Raw genomic sequence first — 24169 nt, 5'->3', positions numbered from 1 at the left:
CTTTTGTGTGGTGAGGTGGGTTTTGTCTTGTCTTCGTGCACAGAGACAATAGGTGGGCCAGCGTATTATAGCACGGAGGCAGGAGGTTGTGCTAGTTAATTATTTTGGAATATGAGGGGGGAAGGATCCGGTGAGTTGTGTTGTCGGATGGCTTCAATTTCATGCTCCAGGCAGCAGCAGCACAGGGGTAATTTCCCAAGTGGTCTCGTCCTCTCCTTTTCTCTGCCTCTCTCTCTCCGTCTCTCTCTCTCTCTCTCTCTTTGCATGCACACACAATGTGGACTGAACCACGCAAATGTTCTGTGCAACACACGCACTCGCACACAGATATGCACAAACATACAGACACAAAAAGAGACATTCTTGTACACATGCACGTAACTCTGTGCATGTGTGTGTGTGTGTGTGTGTGCGTGCTTGTGCATGAATATGTACGAGGGAGGATACTGAGGTCACTCTGATCTGATCTCCTACAGAGTTAGAGCAGTCTAATTTGTCTCAAGTCCCCATTCTCTTGCAATGCGGTGCTTTAATGGAGCGGCTCTGTTGCTGTTAGCCGGCTCTCCCTCACTGGCTGCATACACTCGCACATGCACAATCGCAACACACACACACACACACACACACACACACACATGCACAAACACACAGCCAGCTCTTAGAATTTATTTTATTCTTTCCGCTTCCAGTCCACGCTGTTGATTTAGCTCGCTTGCTTTGAGCTAAGTTGTGATTTAAACTGCCAAAATGATCAGATAAAACATTAAAAGCTTGCAGGACCCATTTGTTTCACTTGTTTCGCTGAGCAGCATTAACAGTCAATTCATTTTTTCTTTTTCTTTTTTCTTTATCCCGAAAGCCAAGTAGTAAAACAAGGTTGTCCTTTGATTGGGAGCTTTTCGGGTGTGTGTCATGTGTTAATGACTCAACCACTAAACAAACATGTTGAATCAAGGTAACAGGCTTTGTGCGGTCCACGCCAAAGCCGAGGCTCTCACTTCCCACCCCTTTGATTTGTTTGGCTGAGCCGTGCTGTGATTGTGGGCACTTCCAAGTTGTTTTCCATACAGTGAATCAGACCTCTGCTTTGAGTTGCTTGTCTCGATATTTGAAAGCCCCCTCTTCCTCTGTCTTGTGATGATTTATTATGGCGCAATCAAGCAAAATCGGAGCAAATGATGACATCTCAGCTGTTGGCGTGACGGTTTCATCAATTTGACGGTGTGATGACATTAGATGGGATGAACGAGCAGAAAATGCCTGCTAAATCTTAACGGTGGAAAAAAAAAAAAAAAAGTCCAAAATGGCATGGACCATCTGTTTCAAACGCTGTTACTGATCTGTGTAACCAGTGGGGGGATTTGTGATCTCGTCCCTTTGTCACATCATTATTTCCCTCATTCATTCAAGTCATATTAAGGCAAAGGAAACAAACCATGTATCTCTTAGCCTGCCTTTAATCTACAGCAGGTATCGCTGATAGTCCATTTTTTGGCTTCATGATTTCCCTGGGAAAATATATTCTGCAGGGCAGGAAGAACAACCAGCAGCCCTGATATTCTCTAAATCCGGTAAAAACAGAAGTCCAAGGAAATAGAGGCTCTTTGTCAAGGCCAGTTGAAGTGGAGTTGTAGTAGTGAGCATCCCTATTTTATTTATGAGAACAGTGTGATTACCACCCCCTATTTTTTTTTTTTTATTTTTTTTTTATTATTATTAAAGGATTGGTGGGCGCCCCAGTGGCTCATCTAATAGAGCGCGCTCCACTTGTTAAGGCTGGGTCCTGATCGCAGCGTCCTGGGTTCAAATCTGGCCTCACGCCATTTGCATTTGCATCCTCTGTCTCTCTCCTGCCTGTCCTCTCTCTGTATTGTGACGGTAAAATAAAGCAGAAATGCCCCGAAAAAAAATCTTAAAAAGAAAAAAAAGATTGTTCTGGCAAAAGATTGTTTAACTACTATTGAGAGAAAAACATACTGTCGGTTTCTGTTTGCACACCATGTCACAGTGTCTCCGTTAGTTGAAATAAAAGCAGAATCCTCTTGTCAGCTCTCGCTTCATTCCTCAATCTCATTTCCCGCCTTTGAGTGTCTTTTCTCCAAAATCAACATCACATCAGCGCAGTTTTAAATAATCATGAACACAGTGACGGCTTCAAGACCTTCCATGTTTACTGTTTTCCTGTCATCAGTTGCATGCAGAGTGACTTAGAATGACTATAAAAGTTGTTTATTTTCAAAAACAAGAGTTACAAAGAGCCACACATAGAACTAAACTCCTCCTCCTTATTTGGTGAAGTTTATCTGTTCTCAGGAAGCAGTGGAAACTCAAAAAAACAACATTAGGCTACTTTTTTTTGCCCCCAGAATCCTTTTCCAAGAGCAAGACCCATGAACTTTGCCCAGGAAAAGGATCTTAGAATAGTTATGACATTGGTGAATATGGAGCTATTATAAGCTCCTAATGATTTATTTTAACTTGCTTGACCTGTATTTGACTACTAAAAGAAGTTTTTAATAATTTAGTTTGGTCAAAGTCACCAGTCTGCAACATCGTAGTTGTGTTGTCGTCCCATAAATATTTCTATAACAGCATTATATGTGTTTCCAGATGCCATTAAGTGTATTGGTTATTCTCTCAGGAAGTGTTGCTCTGTGATTTGATGAGGAGACTGTCTGGATAAACAGCTGCATTAAGGAGGAAGCATTAGGCTCTAAGGCAGATCTGCTGCTGTGGAGCCAGGTCAGAGGTCTGGACAGCATGTGGGAGAAACTGATGAGCTGAACTTGGCTCAGAAACACACACACACACACACATGTGCACACACACACACATACTCACACACACAATGACACAATGACACAACACTCCGCTATTCATAGAGTTATGGGTATGTGTGTGTGTGTGTGAAGAGACCTTGCTCATAAATACCTGAAAAGGGAGTGTCTATTGTCACCTAAAAAGTAAAAAAAAAAAAATGGCCTTTGTAACTTTCCTCTCTGTGTCTCTCTCTCTCTCTCTCTCTCTCTCTCTCTTTCTTCATATTGTAAGGCCATCCTCCCAGGCCTTCATAAGCCCTGTTCTTGCCTATGTTGCAGTATCTGCCTGCAACTCAATTACCAGGAATCACTTTACCTTGATTTACATCAGTAATAAGATAAAGCATATTGATCCCTTAAGGAAGAAACTGGGATCGGCACCTCATACACAAAGCACAGAACAATAAATACGCCACATTGAAGGAAAGAAAAAAACAAAAACAAATTGCAGTTAAGTGACCACACAGTAGCCATTCAACAGAGATGAATCCCAGTATACCATACTTAGGAAGCCATGTGAGAATATATCCAATATTTACGAAAACGTACTATAAAACAAATGGAAACATACATTGTATCTCACAGTTTGTAGTCATTATCTGTATAATCCCCACAGCACAGGCCCTATTTTCAGTCATGAGTTTAATAATTTAGAAAAAAAAAAAAAAATAGATTGAGCCATGAAAGTATTGCCTCATATCAAAGTACACAATTAAAGTACAAATTAATTGAGCTGTTAACTACTGGGGAATTTACCACTCTTTAGCCGTTTTCACGCTACACTTAGCCCGCAGCTAAGACCTCTTTCAGCTCTGATCTAACAATTGTTTCACATTTGAAACTCTGAATGTGGAATATCCCCACCCTTAGCCTTACTTAACGCCGCTGCAGAGGAAGGGTGGGTTATCTCCGGGAAGTCGAGGATATCCTAGAAAAATCGGGGTCTGTGGTGTGAACTGAGGTTAGAACAAAAGCAGTGCGACTTCAGTGGATGCTCTTTAGACATTAACTCTGGGCTTCGAATTTCAAATGTGAGTCTTTAACCTGCGACTTACTGTAGGTTTTGGGATGTGAATCAAGGGCTACAAAAAGATGCAAGTGTGAAAAGGGCCTTTCAAACAGGAGGTGTTACTAGAACACTCACAGAGCAACTGAACTGCAAAAATGACCCAATACATACATATATACTGCATGTGCTTGCAGCTTTATTTAAAGCACGAGCTTGACTATTGAATACCTTAATCATGAGGCTTATAGCTTGTAATCAAATGTGCATCCGAATTTTGTGCAGATGCTTCGAAATTCATCGACTAATTCATTGACATATGCTGTCAGTCCCTCTCTTAAGTGCAAAAAAAAAAAAAAAAAAAAAAAACAGTTTGAGAGGGCGAAATTCCTCTGATCCCATGTTTTGGTTTTTGTTTAAATTACAGGCACCTTTAGCTGGCATGGCTGTATCGGCATCAGAAGATGATCCCCTGTGTGTTTTCAGAGAGCGTATGGATCCCTGTGTCGCAGCTCTATGATTTAACGGCGCTTTACATTAAACTAACTTCCTTGTTTACACTGTATGTGCCAGTCAAACGGAGAAAACTGCCCACGCGGCAACAACAGCGGTGAGAATTTTCATCAATGAAATTCTTCCGTTCAATTAGTGACCCTTGCTCTCGGCTGGTTTGCTATTGATTGGTGGTCAATATGTTTTGCTCTGGGAGGGGTCATGTGGCTGTGGCGTGGCCTGAGGGGATCGCTTTTGTTTGTGATTCGGTGGTGTTCAGGTATTCGTAAACAGGCTTGCATGTGCGTTGGAACAGCCCGCTCTCACACCCTGCTTGCCGCTCCTTCATTGTTTGATTTTGTGTTTGTATTCATCCTCTTAGGGCGAAAAGACAGGGCTGTGTTTCTCAAAACAAATGCATCACAAGTAATCATAATGCTTTTTTAACTTAAATTACCAGCGTGCACATTTTAACCACTCTGAATAGGACTGTGTGTTACATCAACATAAAAGCACTTTATATTAAAAAAGGGGAATATGTAAAATGGAAAACACCAAAGAGGGTAGTGGGAAGGCAGAGGCACATAGAAATCTCTGTCATTTTCTTTTGCACAGTTGGAAAACATACTTTATACTTTTCATGTGACTCAAATCGATCATGCAGGTTATTGTTTTGCCACATTGAAGTGAAACCGTATCATTCTTTTGAGTTCACTAAAGCTACTAACCTGTGAAGCTGTTCAGCCACTCTATTGAGCCTATACCTTACAGGGACTTTCAGAGGCAACGTCATACAGCCAGCAGCTGTCTTAAAATATTCGAAAAGTCCAATGAAATCTGTTGAGCATCCGCCCCCCGTCTCCAGATAAAGTGGGTGCCTGTTTTCATCTTTTTTTTTTTTTTACACCCTCTGCCTTTGTGTCCCGACCCAGCCTTTGGAAAAACATTGCCGTGGAGGACATGAGCTTGGAGTGCTTGGAGTTCGCCTGTCAAGTTCAGCCTCGCTCTCCAAGCGTCCCCAAAATAGAGGCCTGACTCTCTTTCTCCCTCTCCTCCTTTTTTGCCTGCCTCTCTCCCCCTCGGCCTCTCATTAGCGGAGAAGTGGTTTTGGCCAGTGGCGTTATTTTTAATGCCCACCGTGTCCTCCACTAAACAACCATTAAGTGGGGGCTGTTGGAGAAAGTGCCAATTTCCTGTGAGAGTGCTGGTGTCGCGCTGTATTTCTTCCCCCCGCGGCACTGACAGACCCACAGTCTAGACGATGCTAATAGTTCCACATGTAGCAGGCCACTTCTCTCCTCCCCACACAACCCAGAGAGAGAGAGGGAGAGAGGGATAGAGAGGGAGCAAAGGAGAGAAAATAGAAAGGGAGAGCTGAGTGCCTCTTGTCCAATTCAACTTTGTAGCATTTACTGCTAATCCTGCCCCCACCACCTGAAAGAACAATTTGTCCCTGCTGAAAGACGACTGAGACATTTCTCACTCACATGAAGCCAGCCTGCCTGTCGCTCTATCCGTCTTACTATCTCTGTCCTCACTGGCAACTCTTTCTCCTTTTTGCCTCTTATCCGATCTTTTTACAAGCTGCCTGTCTTTACTGCCTGATTTCTTGCCTCTGTTACTCCCTTCTCCTCATTTTCCAATTCTCTTTCACACTCGTCTCTCTCCCTCCTTTCTCTTCACCTTCCCTCTGGCCTATGCTTTCTTCTCCTTGTTTTGTTTCAGTCTCTCTACTTTCAATACCTGTTTTCCCCTTTCATTTTTTTCTCTCCTTTCCCTTGACTTTGATCTTTCTCTCGCTACTCCCCCCGGTCCACCCCGCCTTCAGGGCCACAATAAGTGGAGATCAGCGTTCCAATGAAAGCCACTAATCAACACTAACCTTCATTTAAAATGTAATCTGATATTAACCACATACGCCCTTTCCGTAAATTGGATTTCACATCTGAAGGACAGGGAAGGGTGGTGGAGGCGCTACGGCAACATTCAAGGAAAGATTTACCGTGTCGGCCTTGCCCTCCAAGTCCGAGCTCGAGCCCCTAATTTACATGCACCCAGCAGCGCCAAGGGGATTTCACAGGTCAGCTACCTAAAGCCCAAATTCAGACCTGAAACAAAGTCAGATAGGCCACTTAAATATGCAAAAGGGGTATTGTGATCATTTCCTTTTAGTCTGCAGAGTTGTTCATGAATATTCAGCGGGTTGGCTGGTTGTCGTCATAGAAAACAAGAAGCTGGCCGTTTTCAAATGTTTTGTATACATGGGTTAGGGTTATAGCAGACAGCCAGGGTTCCAGAGGCAGACCTTTTCTCGGTTCAAGCAAGTGGGGGACTTGCAGGGGCAAATGTTATTGCGGGTGCGCGATGCACGCGAGATAGGTGCAGCCACAAAATGTCGAGAAGTTGCCCAGAACTACTCAGAGAAGCAGCAACTTTAACTGAAGAGGCTCTCAGCAAAACTCCCCCGGCTCCGGCAGACGTCCAGGCTTCAGACCTAAGCAATCGATTAGGCTAGATTCGCGTTAGTCCCGCCCACTGACTTTGATGGGTGAGTTTGACAGATACAATTAATTCATGAAGCACTGCAACACCGGTCCATGAAATAATTAATTAAATAGTGAAATAATTATATATATATGTTTTTACATTAAATGAGCTGGCATTTTAATGAATTAATGACACATTTAATGACACATTTATTTATTTAATTCCCATTTGAATTAATTAATGACACTTTTAAGTATTTATTTAAAGATGTATTTATATATTTCATTCTGTCCCTTTTAGTCCTCCATACTAAACTGCATTTCTTAATTAGCTTGAGTCTTTTTTTAGCCATTTTTGTTACTTTAGCCAGAAAAAGTTCTTGGTTAAAGTTAAAGAAAGGTTAGGTTTAGGCATAAAAAATGATCACCTGACATCACATGACTTGAACTTGGGTCGCCTGGGTCGAAATCGGTTGTTTGACCCATCCGCCACAACATCTACCTCTTGAAACTAAGGGATTACAAATGTTCTTGTGATATCTTAGCAAACGTAATCCACAACAAAAATAGGTTCCCCTCGAAACATAATTGAGAATGCAGTTTAGTTTTATGAGAACATACTTTTCAGGAGACAGAGCTCCCAGAAGTAAAAATCCCATTCATCTTCCCGAATTAAAAATGTCCATTTGAGCGTTTCCAACACCTCCCAACTCTCTCATGGTTGAATCGTCAGCACAAACAAATAGCAACTGTGTTGAAATGATTCAGTTTCATTGAAAAAAACAGCCAACGGTACAACACTATGCACGTAATAGCTTTAGGAAATCAGCCAACTATGAGTCCCATTGCATTGCTACAAGAAACATCCAGTCGTTGAGCTTAGGGTTTTACTGTTGTGCTTGTGAAGTTGTGCTTTGTAGCTTTGAGTTTATAAAGTTTATAAAGATATTCTTGGATCTTTTCAGAAATTATGATGCAGTGTTCCCACCCGCAACCATCAACCTGAAACACAATAAAATAATACTGAATATATTTTGTGGCTTTACCACAGTAGGAGTCGATTAGGCTGATGGATGCTATGGAGTTTAGTGCCATTTTGACATTTGGAAAGAAAAATGTCTAACATTTAGAAGTGATGGCTGTAACATAACTCTGTAGTTTAGTTTATTTTTTTCAGGAGAGCCCTGTGATTGGAGACTGTTTCCAGAACCTGCAGCTCTGTCTGCTTCACAACTCTGTCGATAAAAAAATGCATAGGATTCATGTGTTTGGCCGTGGATTTACAGTATGTAACTCGAGCACTTGAAGACAACAAACATGACTATCACCTTAAAACTTTATATTGAGTCTTTTCTTGTGCCATATGTCCTCTTTGGTCCAAACTCCCCCCGTGGGTTAGCTGCCTATACGCAGTATGGCAGCCTTCCAGTTTGATGTTACCACCCAGCCTATAGCTCAAATGTGAACATCTGCTCGCTGATTTCAGAATTAGTGGAGAGGAAACGCTGGCTGTACGTTGCACTGCGGCTCAAAAATCAGCAGGCTACCATCTTCGTGCATTGGTAGACTCATAGAAACAGAAGGAAAAGCCAATGTATGGCATCACTGCAAGAAACTGGGACAACTCACACTGGGATGTTTGCCAAATACTTTCAATTTGTCGGCGGATTTTTTTTCTTAGCCAATGCTACACCTCTGGTCGTGTTAACCCCCTTTTTTTATCCAATAGCCTTCTCTGTTTTCATGGTGATGAAAAGTCACGCTCCAGTTCTCACCAAAGTGTAATGTGGGGATATGCAAAGTACACGCACACACACACACACACACACCATCATCCTCATCATCATCACTCATGCGTACACAGATATATGCGCTCATCCTTAAGAATACAGACATGTGAACACACACACATACACACTGCACATGCAATCACTCACTCATGCATACGCACATACATGCCTACATCCTTACACACACACACATTCTGTGTCCATAGTAGCTCATATGAATTGGTTGTGGTTAGGAAACAAGTGTATGCTGGATAAAACATTAATTTCCTGTGCAATGCAAGTCCTGCACCGACTAAATTAACACTGTAAGAGACGGATTTGTCATTGCTTTGTTAATTCTTCTTCTTTTTTGCCTTTTTCGTCATTTTATTCGTTTAAATTGTCAAGTGGCGCTATCGCTGAGGCCGAGCCACGTGCTTACTTCCCAGTTTTTGTCAGCTGAGTCTACATAGTCTTCATTCCAATTAACTCATAATTTTCCACAGGTTAAAAACTATTAGTCTGTATGAGCAGATTTCTTACTTTGCCTGATGTGTGTAGCTCAAAGGGCAACAACAGGAAACCTCCAGAATAAGTCTCCAGAAGAGGCTCCAGAAGGAGGGAGATTCTCAAAGAGGGAACAGGCAAATTCAACAATCTTATATCTTGCATTCTGCAGACTTTTAATGCATATACTGCACCCACTGTATATCTCTGAAAATGCAGTACCAAAACTGTATCTAAATGTTTACCTCTTGTAGAGTCTTATGTATTTGAAAGTTACAAATTCATTTCCTGCATGCCTACAACAGATTAAAATACCCATTTTTGTGTAGTATGCATTTGCCAAATGGGAGCATCATAACAATATGAGTTGTTTTCCATTAATGCAAAGGTCTTGTCTGGATTTCACACTGCTATCTGGAGCTTACCAAAACCATAAACATGACTTAAAAATTATCTTTTGTATTAATGTTTTGTTAAAAAAAAAAAAAAAAAAAAAAAAAAAAAATCAGTAAATGAGCATATTTCTTATGGTAAAGTATGGAGGGAAATTGTGAGAAATAAAATGCCAGTCAAAGACAAGACAAAGGGGATATCAGGGGGGTTGACAGGTTATGAACTTTGGCAGATATTCAATTTTATGTTATTATTCTCTGAGTCAGTGTGGGAGAGGCAAAACACTGAACATACCAACATTTAAGCTTGTTTTTTTTCCACTGTAAACTCTGTGTGACCTTACCCGAGGATATGAGCGGTTGTTCCTCGTTATAAGAAAGGGGGGAAAACAGAGGAGATGCTCCCCGAGGTAACTAGATTTCAAAATGGCAGCGAGCTTAGAGACACTATTGTTAACCCTTGGAGGGTACACACTCTTACCAGGCACACACACACACACAGACACACACACACAGCATTGTATGACCCTAATCTAACCTTAGCGAGCCTTTGAGATGAGACCACCTCTTAGAATGAGGTTAATGATCGTCGCCATGGTGACGTGACCCACTGCGCTCGATCTACCCACTACACTCGCAAAGTCCTTACCATCCGATTAATTGGCTGATCCATACATCTCTGCTCCCGTATGAATCATTAATGTGTGTGAGCGCGCTGCGAGCTTGAAGTCTCCCTCGCCTCTTGTATTTCCACCTTCTCGAGTCTTTCCTCCTCCCGTTTTTTGTAAAGGTTACGATTCCGAAAGCAAAGCATTTCATTCATCCAGCGTGCCGTGCCATTCCTGTAAGAGATTAATCACGCACTTACTACGACTCTTCCTCTCATTTGAATGTAATTGCCAGCTCTCAAATCGGAACAAGGTATTCATCGCGGGCTACGCCTAAGAACCTCTGCAACATTAAGCTGCAATCCAGGCTCCATCTCCGAATGGATTACAGCAAAACCCGAGGAGATTTGTAGTGTGTGATTCTGTGTTCTTGTGTGTGTGTATGTGTGTGTGAGAGAGAGTATTTTGGGTGGTAAATCGGGGGGAATGTTTAATTAAATTCTGCATATGAGCCTATTGACCCAAAGAGAGTAATTTTCGAAAGAAAAGTCTGGCGTGTTGGTGTGTTTGCTTGTGTGTGAGTGAGTGTCTGTGTGTGTGCGTGTGCGTGTGCGTGCATGTGTGTGTGTGTGTTTACATTAAAAAAGGGAGCAGCACAAAGGAGCTGGCTGTCTGGAGGTCTGTGGGTCACTGTGTTATAAGCATGCCAAATGCTCAGTATTTGTGAGTGTGTGCATGGAACCATGTATCTTATTCCACGTACCTGTGTGTGTGTGTGTATGTGTGTGCGCACGCGTGTGTGTGTGTTAGTCAGCCCTCAGGTGACTAGCAGCCCAATTTTCTGTGATTCAACCCAGTACCCCCTCCTCCCCTTTCTCATCTCTCTCTTTCTCTCCTGCTCTCTCTCCCTCTCTCTCTCTCTCTCTCTGTCTCTCTCTCTCTCCCTCTCTCCATCTTGCTCTCTCTGTCTACTCTTTCTCTAATCACCTTGGACCCAGTCTCTCCCCTTATTGATATTCCTCAGTCGGTGACCAAAATCTGACCCCATTTCCCCCTCTGCCGTCTCTTTCTGACTCCTTTTATCCCATTTGCCCTTTTCCCTCCTTCTTACCCCTCTCTTTCCCTGTTTCACCCATTCTCTTTACTCTCTTTACCCCTACCTTTTTTCAGCCACAATACCTTTGCCTTCATGTTTTTTTTCCCCTTTCCTTATCCATTTCTTCTGTATCCTTTTCCTTACCCTTTTCCTCCGGTGTTACTTCACAAAAGGCAAAGCACACAGATTACCTTGTGGCATGTTCTAGCTAAGTAGCTGCCGCTGGTAAAGCTGCACGTGCATAAACCGAATGGTTGAAACTATTTGTGGTTTACATTTTAGCAGCCCAAGCCACAGGTTGGCTCCGTGCGCGGCTGCTTATCGATCCGGCAGATGCCTCGGCCGTGTTTTTTACTACATGGAGTAGCCAAGTGATAAAGGTTTACTACTCTCGCACAGACACTCACACTGTTTATGGTGCAGCCCCATGGCTAAAACTTCAGTTTAATTACCGGTATCCTATTTCACAGACTATCAGCTGTTATGGACTTCCTGTTGGTTCAGACTTAATTGATGGTCTGTCGAAGACGTGTAACAGATTTGAAGTGTCTCTATCATCAAGTGTCTCTCTCTCTCTGTTAATCATGGAGGGGTTATAGGCCATGCAGTTGCAATTGGCCATGCTTTCTTTGGCTCATTGTTTGTTCTGTGGTATGTGTGATGTGCATGCTTTGTAATAAAAAGCTACAAGTTGCCCTTATGCAGAATAATTGAATAATTGCTTCCTGAAGTAAACATGGACGTTTGTCTTACAGTGATAAAAAGGAAGGAAAAAATACTCATTTGAGACATTTGAGTTGCAAATAACCATTATGCTTACATAACATTCAATAAAGAGCAGATGCACTCCCTCGGTGCATCTATATTTTTCTGCTTTTTTTTTTTTTTTTTTTTTGAAATGCCTTTAGTGAGGCGAGTATTTAAAAATACTTGCAGTCGATTGTGAGTACATATGCAGCCAACTGAAATGCACAGCAGCGTGGAGTATTCGGGCATTCATAATGTTGCACAGATTGGATGAAACTGCATCCTTAGCTGTTTGCATAAAGAGGCGTTAAGGCACGCCACTTCATCAATCAACCGGGGGAATCCAGCGAACCTTTAGCATTTTAAATTCCTGCAGCTGTAATCTCTGTCGGCGCAGCATAACTCATCCATAATCCTCCATTCCCACCCATTCATCATCTATCATATAATCATGGAGGCTCCGCCCATGTACCTTTGTTATGATGTTGTGTCAGAGTGTGTCAGACAGTGACTTAAGACTTCAGCATGACTTATGCTACCTCCTGGCCTCATACACACACCTCATAATAAATAAATTATTGTAAGATTAGCCTGCAGGGCTACTAGCCGTCTGAATCAATCACCTGGCAGGTTAGCTTTGGTGCTAGGCAGACAGCTGGAGCAGGTACGCAGGGCTGCGCTACACTGCTCCAATCCACTCCCTGCTTGTGAAGGGAAATTAGGAAGGTAGTTAATCAAAAGTTCATTAGCATACAGCGCCTAGACACTCAGTCCACCCTTATACCCTGCTCATAATAGACACTTAGACAGGCCATGTGAGAAGAATAACAAGTCGATACCGATTGTTGTTGTGCACTTGTTAGAATTAAAAGAGTGTATGAAATCCCCTATGTGCTAAATGAGTTTTTGTGACCCCAGGACCTATGAAACCCATTTAATATCCATCGCATAATTGCCAAAATACCAAAGACAAGAATGTCAGAAATCAACGTTTTTGAGGCAGATATATGTATATGTTTTTTGCACGTGTTAAACGCTGATAATTGAAAATCTTGACCGCCACATTGCAAATAGCTAGATATCATCAAAGGTCATTCGGCGACTATAGGTGTCACGGATGTCAGCAAATGTAATTGAAGGCACAGAATGCACCAAACATGTTAAGCATTTGCTCAAGGCCGTTACGAAAAATGAACAAAATGACCAAATCAGAAAGCCTCGCTGTTTATTAAGATAGATAGATAGATAGATAGATAGATAGATAGATGGATAGATAGATAGATAGATATACTTTATTGATCCCAACCAGGGAAATTCTGGTGTTCCAGCAGCAACAGTAGAACATACAATAAAGTTAAATAAAAAAAGAATAAAGGCTAAATATATACAATAAAGACTATAAAGACTAAAAACTAAAATATACAATAAGGGCTAACCTTAGAAAAGAGATATGAGATGTGAAATATACAGATGGTGATGAATATGACAATATACAGATGGAACTGAAGTATATACATGATTGTATAGATAAGGAGAGTTAGCATGAAACCAAGAAACCAAGAACCAAGTGGCAGAACCCGACGCCCGGTACTGGGATTCAGGAACTAACCGACTTGATTCGGCCTCTTAAGGAATCATCACTTCCCCTCCAGTCTGAAAAACAGTGTGAATGTATATTAATAGGGATGTAATATATAGATAATAAATAATAAATAAACAGTTAAGGTGCTGGGTAGTGGATAATAAATAAACATAATAATAATAATAAATAACTGTGCACAAATCTCATTATGTTGCCCGTAAAAGAAGCTTTTGTAGATGAGACTATCCAATTTGAGATTCATTTCACTAGCATTTTACATCATCGAGGTATAGTGGTGCATGTAAGATCTTTTGATAGATGGCTTACAGACTTTGACTAAAGAACTTCACATATTCATTATTCATGTTTTCTATATAGTTCATGGGCCAAGGCATTACCATTAAACAGACCAGGGGCGGCCCAGCACTGTGTAGTTGCAAGAGCAGATCAGAGAATCCTTCAATTATTAAATGCACATTAGGACGCGAGGTTGCCGGTCTCGGTGAATCAGTCTTAATAGCCGAGGTGCGAGTTTGCACAAGCAACTGGTGATGAAGGAGGCTATTTGCTTGCACAGTTTTGTATTGATTAGGATGCATTTCTCGGTGAATCAGACAAAATCTCTTAAACAAAGACAGTTACAAACATTCTGTAATTAAGGCCATTAGCGAGGCGGCTAATTCTTGCATTTTGTGGTGGAACTTTGTTTTCTTGTTTACCGCCGTTTCATCAAAGCATCCACCCATTTCCCCGGCATCTTCTGGCAACCTCATTCCTCGTTTACCGTCTCGTCTTACAGGCCCGAGCTCCTCACATCTCAGCGTGTCTTGGTGCTCATGCCGCCTGTTTGTAATGAGTGTTAGAGTCACTTGTCAACTCTCGTCTCCTCTGTGTTTTCTATCTGTCTCCAGTTGTACTCTATTTAATGGAGCAGAGGCTCCATGCAAATGACATTTCTTATAGAAATGTCTCACCCTTTTCATTCCGTGTCGTCCCCTGCAGCATCACAGAAGAAAGCCTCACCTCCTCTGCGACAGGCAAATTAGTGCTAGTCCAGCTTCTCTGTGAAATGGATGTGAGCGTTGTGTTTGAACAGAGGGACACAGTGCTGAAGCTGCTGAGGCCTAATATAGAGGTGGTATGTCATCTGTGGCAGTGAGAATTTAGGGAAAGGCCTGGAGCTGTTGATGGGGCTAAAAAGAATTTGTTTGTTTATTCGCTTTACCTCGATTTACCCATGATGCATTCACTGACCGCACATGCTCTTTTTTTTGACCCTGTTTCACACTGATTTGATAATTCGTATCCCCACCTGGGAACAACCGGCTCTTATTGCTCACCACCAAGTGGCTCCTCTGGAGCATGGCTAGCATAAGTTCCCCAGGTGTTATTTGCTGTAGGCCCTGGCAGTAAGCAAGCTCTTAAGCAAACACTGGTCTGCCAACAGGCCAGTGTTTGCCTCTGTGCCCCTGGAGTTTCATAACCCATGAAATATTCATTCAGCACAAAGTCTAGTGAACAGTGATTTCAGCTAAAGGCCCATGACTGGCCAGCTGAGAAGAGGGCTCGCAGCTCTCAAGTAGTGTGTATGTATACACTGAATAAGTGCGTTTGCTTGCCTGTGTGTGTGTGTGTGTGTGTGTGTGTGTGGATCTGTATACATCTACATGCATGCATCTACAAAGATGCATCATCACTACTTTATGAACATATACTCTGTGTGTGTGTGTGTGTGTGTGTGTGCACGCGCTTTGCAGGAATGATGCAATCTTTACAAAGTTCTCTGCAGAGAAAGTAGGGCAAGGGTGGCGATCAGATATTGCACTTGGCCTGGAATGTGATCATAGTGTGCAATATTCACAATCGGGAGTGTGTTTCCAGCTTACTGTCAATAAGTCCATCAATGCACCTTAGCGTGTGTGTTCTGCTGCTGGATACACCTGTCAGCATTTAGTGAAAGAGGGGGACACACAGAGAGAGAGAGAGAGAGAGAGAGAGGAAGAGTGAAGAAAATCTTGGTTAAGCGTTGACTTTCAAACATTTGAGAAAAAAATGCAGCGGATGACTCGTTGTGGTGTTATATTAGTTGCCGATAGAGAGTAGCGTAACTAAGATTTCTAAGATACTTTTATTGTCATTATACACATATGTATAACGAAATTAAGGATTAAGGATGCGGACTCATAATTTCGATGTACATATGTGTATAATGACAATAAAAGTATCTTAGAAATCTAAGTCTGTGTTGTGGAATACTACTTTAACATACAGTATGTGTATGGTTTGGAGATTTAATTGTACTTTCATACAAAATTACACAAGAATCACATAAGAATTGTAGAAAAAAAAAAAAAAAAACTACCTGTGATGATTGACGAGTTAATAATTGTGAATGTCCATCTCAGTCAGAGAACATTATTACCCTTGGGTTGAAAATCCTGTAATTTGTTCTGTTACAATCAATGCCAAATGCAGCCCTCTGTTGTACCTGCCCCTCTTTTTGATTGGCATCTGATCTATAACTCCATCCCCTCCCCGGGCTACAAATGGTCAGTCATGCAAATTGACAGCTGGGTTAAAAGGATGTAATCAGCCACTTAGTGTGCCGAGTGCTGTTTCAGTGTGTGGGCTCCTGCGAGAGCGACACACAAACAGTCGTGCCTCATCTCAGTGACAGCAGCCCTAGGGCTCCGCTGACCCACACACACATTTTCATACACCCATGGAGTAGGTGCGAGTGGGTGTATTGGCTAGCTGGATAATGTGAAACATGAGACTAGTGTTACCCATAAGATTGCAATATCTCTCTCACACACACACACACTCACACATTCATATTCATCACACAGTAAGCCAGATATGCTTTGCTATCAGACAATTCATGGCCCTCCTTATACACATTAACTCACACCTACACACACACCTCCCATCTGTATTAAGATTCACACCATTGCATTGACCAGAGGAGCCACATTCTGTAGATTAAACACACACACACACACACACACACACACACACACACACACACACACATGCACACATACAGAAACAGAGAGTCCGTTCATTCCCCTTGGCAGCAATAACCAGATTGTGCTGATATGGTTTCTTGCTTGCTCGCTCTCGTAAAGGGGGATTTGTGAAACGCTCCGTTCTTATTCTTTAAAGGCCAGGGGTAAATCCATTTAGGGGAGATGCATCGGAAAGCGACACACACACAGCTACAAGACCTCATCGTTCACACAGAAAGAGAATGAGAGAGAGAGAGAGAACGGCGGCCAACCGCAAGATCGACTGTAGTCGCGTCGAAGAGGAAGAGCGGAGAAGAGAGGAATTCGTCTTTGCAACACTCCTACCACTCCAGCTCCGTTTAGAAATAAAACACTGGTAGCCGCTTTTTTCAATAGAGAAGAACCTGGCAGTCCAGGCAGCACAGGTTGGGAGAAAAAAACCTGGCAACCACCACTGGCAAGCGCTGAAATTCCCCGTGTCCCTCCACAAGGGGCAGCGTTTGAATGGCAGCAATTTATACAGCGCTGTTAAAAATAAAAATGAGAGGAAAGAAATACAAGATGAGGAAAATAGAAAGGGAGGCTGAAACGAGTGAGTCCCATAGGTACTATTGATCTGTGGCCACAGCACACACACACACACACACACACACACACACACACACAAACACACAAACAGTCGGGCTGGTTGCCAAGCAGCAGCACTGGTGGTCAAATATGTATAATTGATGGAGTTGAGTTTGACACAGCGCTGTAATGTAATCTAGGGCTATAGTCCCCAGTGGTGTGTGTGTTTGTGTGTGTGTGTGTGTGTGTGTGTGACGAGGGAGATACCGGGGGAACGGTGAGGCAGGGTGAATGAGTGTAGTGGTTTGCAGGAGGAAGGGACAGGGATTTGCTGCAGGGACTGGGTGTAAATTTGATGTATTGTGCCGCTGTGTTTTTCTGCCTGCACCAGCCCCACAGGCTACACGTGTAGGAACAATGGCCTTCTCTGCTGTAATGGGCTTTTACCCAGAGGGGCCGCTCTGTGTGTATGCCTGTGTGTCTGTGTGTATTCGACCAACTGCAAAGTGTGCTTTCACCCTTCATTCACTTTTATTGATTTTCACCCAAAAAACATCAGTTTTCACCATTTTATCCATGTGCTGATGGTAAATTTTAATTTTAATTCAGAGGTGAGATGTTTGTTTGTGTGTGTGTGTTTGTGTGTGTAGGTGTGCAGTGGTCATTTTTTAGGAGACCTTTTAAAACACGAGTTGATCCCTTATGTTGCATTTCCAGTGCCCTTTTTTGTTGTTTTAGGGTGTATTTCTGTTTTTCTGTCTGTAAACTCATCCAACACAGTGCACATGAAGGGCAGCATGGGCTCAATCAGAGCTTAATGGGAGGAAAAACACACGCTCTCCCTGCTCTGTGCTGATTTGTCCTTGTTTTTAACTTTGCTGCAAATTGCTGAGTCTACAAAGAAGCGCTCGCTGATAATATTTTGGGGGGTGACATTGAAACGTGACAGATGATACAGGGTGACACAAAAAAAAACGGGAACTTTTTAACAATCCAATAAAACCAAGAGTGATGGAAGAAAAAATATTTTATTCATAGTAATTGAAACCTTAAAACATGCCATTTAAGAAACAATGATGTAATATTCATTTTTTAAAAATTGTGCTGCCACTTGCTCATGTCTGCCAATACGCACTTCAAAGATTCCCATTTTTTTGGGTCACCCTGTACTTATGATTTGTCATAAGTTAAAAAGTATCAGGGCGTTTTAGGCCGGAATTTTCCTTTAAAGTCGCCGCCCTACGATCCCTCCACTCTGATTATGCCTGCAGGATTTTCCAAACAATTCCTCTTTGAGCTGAGCTCTAGACAGAAGTGTGTATGTGTGTTTGTGTTCATGTTCGATGTTTTGCCATCGCTCATGTTTTCTTTTGTAGCCGTGCAACTCAGTGTGTGTGCAAGCTTTTGAGTTTCATGTATTCTTCATGCATGTGTGTTTTCCTGGGCTTTGTGTCTGTCTCGCAGTACGCTTGATTCTTTGTTCCTCTGTCTCTGTGTGTCTAGTTTAATTGCCAGCCTTTGAGGGGGAATCGATGTGAGCAACAAGATAACTGAGTTATCAAACTGTTTCATTGACTGCCTGTCTCTTCTCTCTCTCTCTATCTTTTGCCTTCTCCCTATTTCTTCCCTCATTGTGCCCCGCTCGTCTCCTCTCTCTATCGCTTCGTCTTTCCCCTCACATTTTTTTCCCCGCAATCCATTTTCTCTCTTCCTCGCCAACCTTCTCCTCCGCCTTCATCTTTCCTCTGTGCTCCCTCTCTTTCCCGTGTTTTCTCTCCCCGTGTCTTCTTTCACCTCACAACAGGCCGCCAAACGTGCCCACCTGAGAAGTTTGACTGTGGGGGGGCTGCCAGCAAATGTGTCTCGTTGTCATGGCGATGTGATGGAGAGAGGGACTGCGAGAACGGGGCGGACGAAGAGCAGTGCGCAGCAGGTAAGGCAGCAACTGCGGTGGGGGTGAAAAAGTGGGAAGGGAAGAAAAAAAGGATGGCGAGGTAGAGGGAGAAAATTGGCATTGGTTTATAACAGAATGACAATGACGGGGTTCATTTGAGCTCATTTTTACTTTTTTGGGCTTTTTTGGCAACAACCTGAGTAAAAAGTTTGAAAGCTGAGTGAGGTACCTTTGCTGTTTGTTGACCCCAAGTGGCAGTTAAGTGAATTTTAGAAAACTTGAAGGATTTCATTCCCCAGAGATCGTCTACCTTGATGCAAGTAAACTGCACACTCCTTGAACGTCGTCTTCTTTCTCGTGACTCTGTAGAGAAGAAATGGGGGATTATAGTGTGGCACCCATTAGAAGTCATGGGCACCCTTTGTTGTCAGTGTGAGATGAATATGAAGCGAGAAAGTCCAGAAAGGGAGGCGGTCAGCGTGGATGGTGGGCGCGTAAGCCACAGAGCCCTCATGCACAATCGATTCCTGTTTCCAGCGAGACCTTTCGTGTGTAGTTTTGTTGCCTGAACTCAACCTTGCTCCTCTAACCTTGACCGAGTGGTCTTGTTGCATAAAGTTTACCTTAACTAACACTGACAAGAAAGCCCAGTGCGTCTCGTCCTGACGCCGCAGGGTGCCCGTGACATCCGTACGAGACGCCAAAGAGGCGAGAGACCAAAGCTGCCGGATTTGACAACCTGGGAATGAGATTGTGTTGAGACTTTCCGAACATGAGCGGTACTGAAAAGTAGACCTTTCTCAAAGAAAACAGACATTTTGAAGCTGTTGTAGTGTTTGTGTTGTTTATCACATGAAACTTTGTTTGCTTCTACCCCGGACATACACTATATTACCAAAAGTATTCGCTCACCTGCCTTTACTCATACTATGAACTGAAGTGCCATCCCATTCCTAACCCATAGAGTTCAATATGATGTCGGTCCACCTTTTGCAGCTATTACAGCTTCAACTCTTCTGGGAAGACTGTCCACAAGGTTGAGGAGAGTGTTTATAGGAATTTTTGACCATTCTTCCAAAAGCGCATTGGTGAGGTCACACACTGATGTTGGTCGAGAAGGCCTGGCTCTCAGTCTCCGCTCTAATTCATCCCAAAGGTGTTCTATCGGGTTCAGGTCAGGACTCTGTGCAGGCCAGTCAAGTTCATCCACACCAGACTCTGTCATCCATGTCTTTATGGACCTTGCTTTGTGCACTGGTGCACAGTCATGTTGGAAGAGGAAGGGGCCCGCTCCAAACTGTTCCCACAAGGTTGGGAGCATGGAATTGTCCAAAATGTTTTGGTATCCTGAAGCATTCAAAGTTCCTTTCACTGGAACTAAGGGGCCAAGCCCAGCTCCTGAAAAACAACCCCACACCATAATTCCTCCTCCACCAAATTTCACAGTCGGCACAATGCAGTCTGAAATGTACCGTTCTCCTGGCAACCTCCAAACCCAGACTCGTCCATCAGATTGCCAGATGGAGGAGCGTGATTCATCACTCCAGAGAACGCGTCTCCACTGCTCTAGAGGCCAGTGGCGGCGTGCTTTACACCATTGCATCCGAGGCTTTGCATTGCACTTGGTGATGTGCGGCTTGGCTGCAGCTGCTCGGCCATGGAAACCCATTCCATGAAGCTCTCTGCGTACTGTACTTGGGCTAATCTGAAGGTCACATGAAGTTTGTAGCTCTGTAGCAATTGACTGTGCAGAAAGTCGGCGACCTCTTTGCACTATGCGCTTCAGCATCCGCTGTCCCCTCTCCGTCACTTTACGTGGCCTACCACTTCGTGGCTGAGTTGCTGTTGTTCCCAAACGCTTCCATTTTGTTATAATAGAGCTGACAGTTGACTGTGGAATATTTAGGAGCGAGGAAATTTCACGACTGGATTTGTTGCACAGGTGGCATCCTATGACAGTTCCACGCTGGAATTCACTGAGCTCCTGAGAGCGGCCCATTCTTTCACAAATGTCTTGTTTCACAGTCTGCATGCCTGAGTGCTTGATTTTATACACCTGTGGCCAGGCCAAGTGATTAGGACACCTGATTCTGATCATTTGAATGGGTGAGCGGATACTTTTGGTAATATAGTGTATTAAACTGCACCGACTAGTGGACGTTTATTTCTCGAGTTGTCAGGTTTATGATGAACAACCAGTCAGTCCAGTTGGATCACTGCTGATCTCAACAGCATCCACAGCCTCTTTTAATCCTTAATGGTCCCATAAGTCTATCCAGTTTGTGTCAGCTGTATTTTCACAAAAAAAAAAAAAAAAAAAAATCTTGTTTATTGCATCTTTAAGGCTTTGAAAAGTAGTGAAATGTCTTGAATATTTCACCAGTGAGTCTAATGTTTTCGGTTCATGTGCATTAACAAACACATTTGGGCCATTCTCAGAGCTTTTAATAGCTATGTCTTTATTTCTGTTTCAAAAGTTCTTTGGGATCAATTTCTTTAAAAGTCTTAACTCTGACTCTCTGAAAACTACAGAACAACATACTTGAACATAAGTACATGGACAGCTTCCCTGCCGTTCACTGAAACCCCTGAAGACACTTCACTGTGGTTTAAAAAAAAAAAAAAGCAATAAAATAAAATGAAATAATAAAAAAGATAAGCGAGGAGGATTTAAAAGGAGACAGCGGGAGTGAGGAACAGCAGGGGTGTGAAGAGAAAGGTAAAAACACAAAAAAAAGTTGAGGGAGTGAAACAGAGAGGCTCAGAGAGACAAAGTGTTGTTGGAGGTGATAGAAGAAGGGAGGAGGAGGAGGGGAAAAAATAACTCGAAGAAAGTCTGGATATGCTGTCTGATAAAAACATCTCTGAAAAATCAGTAGCATGAAAAAACACCTCCAGTTTCACAGTGACAATCGGTGCACTCCACAATGTGTTAGAAATAAGGTTTTTTTGGGCCCACAGGGTGATGAACAATTTTTAGTTCAGATGAAAAAAAAAAAAGAAGAGACATAAAAAAAAATAAAAAAAAACACCAAAATTGAAGATATGCAGAGTTCACCTTGCATCAGCTGTGAGCAGCCAGCTCAGAAGTGAGCTGTACACTCGCCTGTCACTCGGGTCGCTGCACATGTTGAGTTTCGGTTAAGATCTGGTCCAAAGTGTAACCAGAGCTATTTTTGACTCTTAGCTGCCAAAAAAGTAAAATATTTTATCTTTTTTTAAACTTTATATGTCTGTCTAGAGATGTCAAAGATGATCTGTTTTTTTTTTCTCTCTGCGATCTTTTCCTTGGTTCTCGATGTTACTCGATGAGATGGAGAAGTGGAGACGAGTGCAGTGCAGTCTTTTTACCATCGGGGGCAGTGCTCAGCTCTTGCCAAACACAGTGGAATATATGGTGGTCAGTGGGGCCAAATGCTATAATGATCACTACATGTGATTCAAAATATGAACTAGTAGCTGGATTATTACTGTTATTGTTACACAGTACACCCAGTATATGTAATGAAGACATAATTATAAGCCAGATTGAAACTCGTGATAGTATTACCACATGTGTTGAGGCTATGTGGTGTTGCCAGGCTGCATAATCTGAGGAACAACAGTATTTATTTTCCAAATCTTTCCAGATTGCAGTCATCAGAGCACATAGAAATGCATTGTAAAAAGGTAAATAAATTAATAAACACACTTATGAATGAATAAATGCAAATGATAGATAGTTGCATACAGCACTTACTTTCATCATGTGCTATCAATAATTTCACAAGAGTAAGTGTCAGAGGTTTCACACCCATCATGCTGAATTAAAATTTTTCAAGCGCACACAAATACACACACACACACAGCTGTTGCCAGTGGTACAAGGGCACACACACTGTCACCTCATACATAATCAGTGTACATCTGTTTCAAGACACACACACAGACACACTGACCCTGTTTACGCCTCTTGTTTTAACATGCTCTTCGGTGATCCGAACGCATGTGGACAGCCGAGACACATCGGCGTTCACACCCGTCTTTATCGAGCGGCCCCAAAGCGTCCTGCGTCCGGATTCTGCTCCTGCCTGCGTCACTTTGTTCACGGCGTCCTTCTCGGGGACGCAGCAGGACACATTAGTGTTTACGCCGCAAGTGAAATGTGCCGCCGCCGCCTCGGCAAGTGCTGAGACTTTGCGGTCATTTACACTCGTGTGTTTTAACGCTGTCCTGTCGTGATCCGATGACCTGAAAGGCGCGTTAAAAATCGGGTGTAAACCGGGTCACACACATCGTTTGAGCCACACACACACACACACACACTCTCATGTCCACGTACACGGATACACCCGAGTCCCTGTCAGAACACCTTGCCTTACATCCTCGCAGCTGATATCAAAGCTGTAAAAGAGGCATTGATTTTCCCCAGTGTGGACATGTGACCTATAGCACTATTGATTTCGACTCCAACACCCAAATCACACACACACACACACACACACACACACACATTCAGAATTTTATTGCAGAATATGGATCACATGTAGTATTTGCCCTTTACCAGCATTATACTTTCTTAGATAGAAGAAGGAGCCACTTGGAATTTCAATCTAAAGAGTGTGTGTGTGTGTGTGTGTGCAAACTACATATCCATTCATTCCAATATATATGATTTGCAAGCCTCAAAAGTGTGTAAGGCGTCAAATTAAACTGCCATTTTTAATTTTAAGACTGCAATGTGGGGAAAAGCGTGCACTGTTTAATTCGTTTTATTAATTTGATATTTTTGAGTTGTGTAAAAAAAAAAAAAAAAAAAAAAAAAATCTGTTTCCCATTACCATAATACCATTTTAACACCGCTTCACTAAATAATAAGTAAAACTCCTCCATGTACTTGAAATAGTGTTTTAATCCATTTCGGTGTACTATAATCATTGGTCTACCAAAAATATTATTATCCCGTGATACAGTATTGTTGTCTAACCGTGGATATTGGCTCAGCATCAGAGGCTCACCACAGTATCCACAGGCGCACATTATTAGAGCGCTGCATGCCCATTTCTCCCTGAGCTAGTTAAGGTCAACTTCCACTTTGCAATTATCTTTTCCTTCCATTGCTGTGCCCTGCGGTTAGCGACGCCGAGGGCCAGTCTCACCATCAATCAGTTCAACGCTGGAATTAGTTACTTCATTGTGTCCTGATGTGCCATGCCT

General features: G+C 42.6%; 1 protein-coding gene across 5 annotated transcripts in view; it reads left to right on the top strand.

Annotated features, from left to right (window-relative positions):
• Positions 1-24169, top strand: part of lrp8 (low density lipoprotein receptor-related protein 8, apolipoprotein e receptor) — a 228012-nt gene that overhangs the window by 112612 nt on the left and 91231 nt on the right. For all 5 annotated transcript variants that reach the window (XM_030049364.1, XM_030049367.1, XM_030049365.1 and 2 more), the window contains exon 4: positions 18884-19012. In XM_030049364.1, coding sequence (XP_029905224.1) covers positions 18884-19012 — 129 coding nt within the window. The remainder of the gene's footprint in view (positions 1-18883; positions 19013-24169) is intronic.

Source organism: Myripristis murdjan, chromosome 4 (genome assembly GCF_902150065.1).
Source record: "Myripristis murdjan chromosome 4, fMyrMur1.1, whole genome shotgun sequence".
NCBI lineage: Eukaryota > Metazoa > Chordata > Actinopteri > Holocentriformes > Holocentridae > Myripristis > Myripristis murdjan.
This window is presented reverse-complemented; position numbering and strand designations above follow the sequence as displayed.